This window comes from Nansenia antarctica (assembly GCF_963989245.1).
Source record: "Nansenia antarctica genome assembly, chromosome: 19".
Lineage (NCBI taxonomy): Eukaryota > Metazoa > Chordata > Actinopteri > Argentiniformes > Microstomatidae > Nansenia > Nansenia antarctica.
Genome location: NC_137692.1, coordinates 19,979,243 through 19,989,269, shown reverse-complemented (window position 1 = coordinate 19,989,269; position 10,027 = coordinate 19,979,243). Strand labels below are relative to the sequence as shown.

The window sequence follows — 10,027 nt, the reverse complement described above, 5'->3', positions numbered from 1 at the left end:
CTGTGAGTTACTTCAGCTAAAGCTTAATGGCGCTGGGAGGACATCTTGTGGCCAATTGCGGTACACCCATAGGCTGTTGTTAAAATAGATAGTATATAATATATATATATATATGTTACTGTACATGTGGGAATACGGTACATGTGGGAAAACTAGGGTTAGGTGCTAGGGTGACTTGGTACATGCTGGCATGTCTAAACCTAACCCTAACCGTAGTTTCCCCACATGTACCGTAACATATATACAGAATACAGTGTTCAGACCCCTTCAATTTTCCACATTTAAAATGGATTAAATTAGAAGCATTTGCCATAAATCCACACACAATGAGCACATTATAAAAGCATGTTGTATTGTATTGAATATGTCAGGGTTATTAAAACACATTAGGCTATACTGCACATGTGAATGAAATGTGCCACAGTATGTACTGTAAATAAAGTTTCATCTGATTTGATGGTTAGGGTCATTTACATTGTACAAGGAAAACATTTAAATGTAGAAAAAAAGTTTATTGAGAAAACATTGAAAACAAATGTCCTATTTGCAATCATTGGATCATTCAAATGAAGATGACCTGACCCCAGGAATATGCAATAGAGGTCCAATATGACCAGATATGAGCATCCTCTCTGACTGTTGACACCATCACAGGATTGGGCTTCAATAATCTCAGATTCTAGACTTCACAGAGAGAGCTCAACCCTCTGAGATTCATTGAAGTGGGAAATAATTACATATAAACTCTTAAAACCAAATCCAACAGAGGAAGATATTTCTACAGAATAGTAGCTTATAATAAAGCATCACTCACTTATGGGGAGCTCTAAGATCACACAGCTCAACACTGGCAGTGGTACCCCAATGAGGCCCAAACCCAGGATAGAGGGGCTGAGAGAAGGTGGTCTGGACTCTGTGGAGGAGGGTCATTGTGTCAGAGGAGACGCTGTAGAAGGACAGAGCACCTACCCTGTGATCCAGGTACACACCTACTCTGGAGGACAGAGGGCCTGATACTGCAGTGTCAACATTATAGTGATGGAAACGGTAACCATTACTATAGCAGTATAACATCCAGGACTTGTCATTGTATCCAAATATACTGTCACTACCCCACCCCGTTCTACTGATGTCTTTATATGAGACTGCTGCAGAAACAGTCTGACCACTCCACTCAACCTCCCAGTAACAGCGTCCAGAAAGACCCTCTCTACACAGCACCTGCCACTGGTCAGTGAATCTCTCTGGATGATCAGGATATGACTGGGGTTGTGTCATACTACATGTCACCTTCCTGTTCCCCTCAGACAGAGACAGTAGTGGGTGTGCTGTGTCTGGGTCCAGTGTGAGCTGACAGGAATCTGGGAGAAGAGCAGAGCAGAGACCAAATCAGAGAAATAAGAGGAGTCAGATATCTAGACTGTAAAGGCCAATGCACACAGCGTGCGATTTCTGTTGCGCGACAACGTTCCATTTTGAAGTTTGAATGGAAGTCTATGAGAACATCGCATCCCAACACACACGGCCCCGATTTTAATCGCACGGCGAAAATTCGATTCCATTCATTTTGAATGGGACAAAGCACACGGCGTGCGAGTTTTGTCGCACTGTCAAATTTTGCAAATGTTGTAAAAGTTTGTGGTGCGACGGATTATTGCATCACAATGGGACAATTGGGAAAACTTCAACTGGTCTATCTAAATTAATTGAGTCACTCATAACGGGGAGAGAGACTGGAGCATACATTTTTGACTGTCTCCTTTTTTGAAAGAAGTTAAAGGCTGAAGGTCTGACCCAAAAGGTCTGATATAGTACATACACCAACGGTACATGAAGGGTTTATGATGTACAACATAATTTCATTTTCATATCATATATTTCAAATACATACTGGACACAACGGATAATGGATGCCATTTGGTAAACCTCATCTTCTTTTCAGTGTGCCAGGCAGGAATGTTGAGGTGCAACAGAAATTGCATCGCACGCCGTGTGCATTGGGTTGCGATTTTTTATGATTTTCTCATAGACTTCAATGGTGTGAGTTGAAAATGGAATTTTGCGGCGCAACAAAAATCGCATCGCACGCCGTGTGCGTTGCAATGGAATGTTGTCGCACAACAGAAATCGCACGCTGTGTGCATTGGCCTTTACTGATGAGTCTCTCCCTCTCCTAGATCTCTCTAATTATATCTCAGGGTTTGTGGAGAGTATCAGAGGAGAGAGACTGTTAGCTACTTCAGGATAAAGAGACTCACATTGTAAAAACTGGGCTCTGGTCTGGGGCTCTGGTGGCAGTAAAACATCCACTGCATTCACTACAGACACACACATTCACAGAGAGAGAAAACATTCACATCATATCATATTACACACACATCATGTACTGAACACAAAGTGATGATTAGGACCGTGAAAATGTTACTGAAAGTAATAGGACAAAATAATTTAAATGTGAGCATCTGGTGATAATATGTTCAATGTGCAATATAACTTGAGATAAGGGACTGATGTACTGTAAAATATGAAAGTCATACTTATGCCATTGTTTAAAAAATGTTGTTAAAACACATTGTCCCCTGAGCCAAAAGGTTTGCCCACCCCTGGACTAGAGGTAGAGTTGTAGCTCACCTGTAGTTGAGATCTTGGACCAGTCCGCCTTAAAGATGTCCTCTAGTTTATCTTTCAGCTCAGACAGAGCCTGAGTCACATCTCCAAAGTACTGAAGAGGACCCACAATGATGCTGGGTAAGTCTGAAGATACAATGGGACTGGAGAGAGACAGGTAACTCTGGAGAGGGAGAGGGGGAGAGAGAGAGAGAGAGGGAGAGACAGAGATGTGCCTGGTGAATGAATAACTGAACAGGAAGCTCCTTTCAGTGTTCCAGATGGAGGGTCAGCGTATTTACCTGGTTACCATAGTTACCTGGAGGAAATGGATGTGATCCTCTGTGTGTGAAAGCTGCCCCAGCTCAGCGTCTCTCCTCCTCAGCTCAGCGATCTCCTGCTCCAGTCGCTCCTTGACTAATTCAGCCAGACTCACTGCTGCCTCCTGCTGGGCTCTGATCAGCTGCTTTACCTCATAGCTCCTTCTCTCAATGGAGCGGATCAGCTCAGTAAAGATCCTCTCACTGTCCTCCACTGCTGCCTGTGCAGAGCGCTGTTAGGACACACACACACACACACACACACACGACGGCACTGAACACAGACGTCAAGTTGTTGCAAACTGTTACCCCTCAATTGGAATTTTTCTGACCTGCCAACACACGTGACCGTCGCTACCCGTTGATAACAAGCTACGCTAGCGAAAAGCGAACAATTTGACAGCGTAGGTGGGAGTATTTGAACTACAGGAGTGAGTTTAGTACCTCCACACGGTTATACACACTCGCACACACACAGGGATTGGAGGACCGCAGTGAAATGGTGTGTTTCCTCTTGTCAATACTCACTGTGAGAGACTCCACAGCCTGTTGGATCTCCTTCAGCTCCTTCTCTCTCTCCTGGACTCTCTGCTGGATTTCCTGCTGACTCATCCCCAGCTGCCTCTGTGGACAAACAATGCTTTTGTTATGAAAATGACAGATTGATAATTGTTAATGAAACACAAATCTGAATTAATCATGTGTTGAAAAAGAGAAGTCTACACTCACAACAGACTCTCCATATTGGTGCACATTAACAGTAATATGGATACCAACATTTCAAATGTAGTTTGAGATTAAAGAAAATCATGAAAAAAAGAATAGCCCACTTTTCTCATGAATATTCATTTGATACTAACATAAATATATATTTCAGAAAAAGAGAACAAATCTCCAGGGTTTTATGAATTCATGATGACTGTTTTAATCTGCCCAACTACGTTACACCTCGACCCTATAACTCTTAGAGCAAAATATCTCCTGTCATAAAATCATGGTCAAATATTTCTTTCAATCATTAACTCACTTCAGTGTAAGAGACAAGGACATGGGCTGTGTTCGGAATAGCATACTAGGCTAGTACTACTAGCATACTACTCATACTAGATATGACGTAGATTTTGAGTATGTAGTACGTTCCGAACGTACAGTATGCGAGATTTGAGTATGCGAGAAATTAAGTAGGCGAGCAGTTATTTCCGGTAAAATTTAAGTCGGTTTTGATGGACACTAGCTCGGCTCCTATTTCCCAAAATGCATTTCGCGTCCAGAGTTGCGTCCAGGGTTGCCAGATGGGGTGGGTTACCGCCGAATGGGCTACTTGATTTTGAGGTTATAGAAAGTTTAGGCTGTAAATTGTCAATCCCATCTGGCAACCCTGTGCGCTTTCAGCCTCTTCAAACTGCTTCATACAAACTTGTCATACAGCTGTTGTTTACATTGTCCGATAGCCTGGGGACCGAAAGCTCGCAATAAACATTGTTTTTTGCACATATTTGGGTGTGCAGATGCTGCTTTTTTGCACTCTATTTGATACTCTTCAGCTGCAGCACCCCAGCTAAGTCTGATCACGGATGAGCGGTGGTATTTTCACTATACTGGGAATTAACATGTATTAACAATAATTAACATTAACATGGTGAAATGCATTATTAGACATGACTACATCGTCATGATTACAAATATGCCACTTGAAATGCATGAAATCCACGTTTATTTGTGCCTTACACACATGTTCACCTAGTATTTGACTGCTTGTAGCCCAATCACGAATGATCCCAGTACAGTATTGTAGCTTCAGACGGACAAGTTGGTTGTAGTGCTTGCCCACGATATGTTATTGCTCATATATATTTATTTTAATCATGTTATTTTACCAACTGTTAAGACAACAATATAGTAAGCTAGTTACTTGAGCTAGCTAAAGATGTTGCTTAAATTCACTCCGAGCAGTGTCGACATCGATGGGGGTCTCCAATCGACTCCACTCAAAGTGATTTACGATCCCGCCCCTCTCCCCTGTCCGGACACATTTGAATTTTCACCGTAAGCCCCGGTAAAGCGACGTTATTAACCCGCAAAGAGTGTGCCCCGGGCACCGTATTTGTCTGTTAATAACACCGGCTAGGAAGGTGGTAAAAACACAATACTACTTTGCTAACTCCACCAACGCTATACGGTCATTTTGAGCCATCAACCAACCCACTGGCACCCCGGGAAGTTATGTTTCGAACCCAAAGAGCATCTAATTGTGCAACGTCATAAAGCAACACTTGTAAAGCCAAAATTACATATTTTAGCTAATGGAGGTTTAAATTCGCTGCTCCCGGCAAAATGCATTCTGGGAGGCATACTGGGAGCAGGTATGGATGGTCGGCTGGTTTTCGGATACAACTATACTATTAATTATGAATTTAGTATGCAGTATATACCCATTGAGTATGCTAGTATGCAGTATATACTCATTGAGTATGCTAGTATGCAGTATATACCCATTGAGTATGCTAGTATGCAGTATAGTCATTGAGTATGCTAGTATGCAGTATATACTCATTGAGTATGCTAGTATGCAGTATATACCCATTGAGTATGCTAGTATGCAGTATATACCCATTGAGTATGCTAGTATGCAGTATATAGTCATTGAGTATGCTAGTATGCAGTATATACTCATTGAGTATGCTAGTATGCAGTATATACTCATTGAGTATGCTAGTATGCAGTATATACTCATTGAGTATGCTAGTATGAGTATATACTGAGCTGTTTGACAACAAAATTTCCCCATTGGGGACAATAAAGGTTTTCAATCAATCAATCAATCAATCAATACTCATTGAGTATGCTAGTATGCAGTATATACAGTATGCAGTCGTGAGAACAGCACAGAAGATCACCGGCGCCCCCCTCCCCTCTCTGGAAGAGCTGTACAACACACGCTGTCTCAGGAAGGCCTCCAAGATCTCCAGGGACCCGACCCACCCTGGGTACGAACACTTTACCAGGCTGCCCTCGAAAAGGCGGTTCAGGACCCTGGCCGCTAAGACAAACAGACTGAAGAACAGCTTCTACCACAGGGCCGTCCAGGCCCTGAACACAGCAAAGACCTAAGTTCTGGGCCCTGGACAGTCTGGACGGATTGTATGGCAGCTGCTGGACTGAAAAAATCAGGTGTAGTGCTGAGGCACAAACATGTACATTTCAAGCCTGCAAACTGTGACACTTTAAATAACGTGAAACAATACTATTGTGCAATATGACAACCCTAGTCGTCTATCTGTACAGTATAGTACAGTGGATAGTGTACATAGCCTTTATTTATGTAAACCAGCTCCTTCCCTTCTTGTGATTTTTTTTTTAAAGTTTTTTTTTTTTTTTCCCTTTCCTAACACCAGGGGAGCCACCCCTCCTAAATGTCGTTGTTTGGTACCTGTACTGTAGCAATGACAATAAAGTCCATTCATTCATACCCATTGAGTATGCTAGTATGCAGTATATACTCATTGAGTATGCTAGTATGCAGTATATACTCATTGAGTATGCAGTATATACCCATTGAGTATGCTAGTATGCAGTATATACCTATTGAGTATGCTAGTATGCAGTATGCAGTATATACCCATTTAGTATTCTAGTATGCAGTATATACCCATTGAGTATGCTAGTATGCAGTATATACTCATTGCAGTCGAAGCAGAGGGGAGGGGCTGGAACGTGAAGGTGTGGCCAGTGGAGGTGGGCTGCAGAGGCTTTGTAGCCAGCTCCACCACAAGGCTCCTGAGGGCAGTAGGGATCAGAGGACAGGCCCAACGGAAGGCAATTAAAGAACTGTCCACTGCAGCAGAACGGAGCAGTCACTGGCTGTGGCTGAAACGTAGGGACCCAACATGGGCTCCCAAATGACCACGTGGTGCCACCGTGCGACACACACCCAGGCCTGATCAGCCTGTGGTGGGCCAACCTCGGCAGAGGGTGTCTTGTGATAAATGGCCGAAACACCCAATGAGGTCGGGGACCACAACTGAAGATGTGTCGTACTGGTGGCACCACGTGATCATTGCCAAATTCCACTCCACCCAAGAGGACATCTCCAACTCCACTCAGTCAATTGTTGTGCTAATTATTTAGGGATTTTAACATCTAGTCCTATTAAGAATCCATTGAGTATGCAGTATGCTAGTACGCTATTCCGAACACAGCCCCAGTCAGTTGTACCTTTATCAGAGTCACCGACGAGTAGTTCTGGTTCTTACCTGCTTCTCAGTCCTTTCTGCTGCAGCTGAGACGGTATCATGGCCTTTGTGTCCATCCATGACACACAGCACACAGATACACTGCTGATCAGTGCGACAGAACATCTCCAGCAGTATGTCATACTCATCATGACGAGAGCAGTACTTCTGAGCTCTCAGACAGACCAGACAACAGACAGAGTCCATGCTCTCGGCCATGTTTGCTTCACACACGACCAGACAGAGCAGCAGCGATCAGATAAGTTTCGTTTCTCTAGAAGTGTTTGTTGCTTGTGGGCGGGAACTATGTACTGCACTTTTAGGGGAAGTGGCGTGGGTGTGCCGCTTGTTAAGTCTGACGTCAAACGTGACGTTTAGCCATTTCCGAGTCCAAACCAGAAATTCTCCGCACCAGAGTGACTGTGAACTACAGCGGTAGAATGACAGTTCAATCGTATTTTAGACTCGGATCTATTCATACAACAAGGGACACAGCACTTTCCCGTTTTCTCCATATTGTCAGGGTATTTGAGCCTCTATATAAATATAATTAATTATTATTATTATTTCGGCATTTCGAAGACAGCGCCTCAGCCAACATTGGACCCGGAAACACGTCACGACTTAACAAGCGGGAGCTATTTTAGTGCCAGCAGAAATTGAATTGTATTTGACAGATTGAATTGAATATGAGCACAAATTGAATTGTATTTCACAGATCTGAATTGTATTTGACAGATTGAATTGAATCTGAGCACAAACGGAATTGTATTCGACAGATTGAATTGTATTCAATTCAGTTTTCATTATTTTCATTCAGTTTTCAAATTCAGTTTCTCTAAATACAATTCGTTTTTTTCTCAAAATACAATTCAGTTCTCTAAATACAATTCAGTTTTACTCAATGTTTTGTGTGTGTGTGTGTGTGTGTGTGTGTGTGTGTGTGTGTGTGTGTGTGTGTGTGTGTGTGTGTGTGTGTGTGTGTGTGTGTGATATGTGCGTTATACATAGTCGTCTTGTGTCATTGTCTTTGGCTTGGGAGGACTTCTGATTTCAAGACATAAAAGTCTGAATCTATGTCATGGTATTTGATGTACTGTACATGACCACAGATTGCGTAGTTGTAGACATCTAGTGATTGATATGCTCTCAATTTCTCACGGGTCTACACGCTAGGCTTCTCCACCAAATAATAACAAGACGTTAGACTTATAAAGCGCTTTTCTAGACACTCAAAGACGCTTTAGAAACTGAAAAGATTGAGTAGTAAAAATAAAAAGAAGATGACTAAATCTAAATCTAAGTGTCTTTGTAGGACAATCTACTCTGGATACTGCAAGTATATCTAGATTTATCTACTCTGTATATTGCAAGTATATCTAGATTTCGGGCGGCGAACAAGCAACGCCAGCGTCCTCTCTCGACCGTTATTTTTGGAAAAGTGAAAAGTCTTACTCGTATGATCAATGTAATGTTAGCTAGCTACCTCTAAACATGGATTTGGCTGGGCATAAATTAATTAATTAATTTGTGGTGGTAAACACATTCTGGCTATCTTATCTGTCTGGTTAACTTATCCTGTGTTATAGGTGTATATATATATCTGACCATTGAATATTGGGCCACTTGCTAATGTCATCTACCCACTCAGTAATAGCACACGGATCTGGGAGTCGCCGACCATTTGACAGAGACTGCGGTTACATGCACACCATAAGCCGCTTAATTGGGCATACACCGCTTATGGTGTGCATGAGTTAGTTTGTTTAAGTAGCATTCCCAACTTTGTGCGACTGCGAATTAGAGGTGATTCGCATCGAGTTTATGTGAATCAAGCTGTTTCCATTACATTTCTCATGCGAATCAGAATGTTTTATGGAAACGCACCTGTTGATATCTGAAAAGTTGAAGAAAATATGCATATTTCAATGTTGGTACATTCCAAATCAACTAACAGAGAAAATCTGCCTTTCAAACTTTTCATACTTTTCACAGGCAGGTAATGGCCAGGTAATGGATTGGAACAATATCTCGTTAACTCCGACCACTCCCCCAGATGTGTTTGTTTAAAGAATAAATATGGGAGTTTAATATTACATTTGTATGGTGCTACTCTGTTGTGTTGTGATTGGTAGCACTGGGACTTTTAAACAGGGATTGTAATGTTAGTAGCCTAATTAAAGTATACAATGGGTAGTGGAGAAATGGTAATAAAAAGCACAAAATGGTGCATACAAATTGACCAGAATGCAGGGAATTAAGTGTTAAATTCTCAAAATTGTGCCACCCATGCATAACTAGGTGCCACCACTGGGCCACCCCAGTGAAAAAGGTCTGGACACGCCACTGAGTACATCAATGTCATAGACACAATTCAACACAACTGGTCTTAACAATGAGAATGCCCCATACTAAATATAGTGCTTACTCCAAAGGATATATCTAGACCAGAGCTATAATTTGCAGACAATACTAAATGTTGTTCTATTGAAATTCGTTCTCAGTGTCTGTGAGGTACATGTGTTAGTTATGTGTGCGTCTTTGGAGAGTGACGTGATTTATAGCGTAGCAAAAAGTGTGCCATGGATGATTGTGGGGAACATGGCGCGTTCCGACCTGCAGGGGGAGCCACAGGACGGTTGGTGAAGGGGATGGGGGCGTAATTGGCTGCCACTGTCTCTCTCTATCCACATGATTACCAGATCTGCATTTCTTATTTAGAGAACTAGACTAGGATGACCTGGCAGTCACTCTAACATGAACTACGGAAGCCTGTGCCAATTACGCCCCCATCCCCTTCACCAACCGTCCTGTGGCTCCCCCTGCAGGTCGGAACGCGCCATGTTCCCCACAATGATGTGTGGGTCA

General features: G+C 42.5%; 1 protein-coding gene across 1 annotated transcript; it reads right to left on the bottom strand.

Moving 5' to 3' along the window:
* Positions 1 to 597: 597 nt before the first annotated feature.
* On the bottom strand, positions 598 to 7,378 carry LOC308173974 (tripartite motif-containing protein 16-like; the record flags this gene model as incomplete). The annotated part of the gene is made up of 6 exons (XM_080549027.1): positions 598 to 1,361; positions 2,259 to 2,318; positions 2,632 to 2,791; positions 2,927 to 3,160; positions 3,456 to 3,551; positions 7,181 to 7,378. 6 exons carry the CDS (start codon positions 7,376 to 7,378, stop codon positions 811 to 813), a joined length of 1,299 nt encoding a protein of 432 aa, XP_080405153.1. The 3' UTR covers positions 598 to 810.
* Positions 7,379 to 10,027: the final 2,649 nt, after the last annotated feature.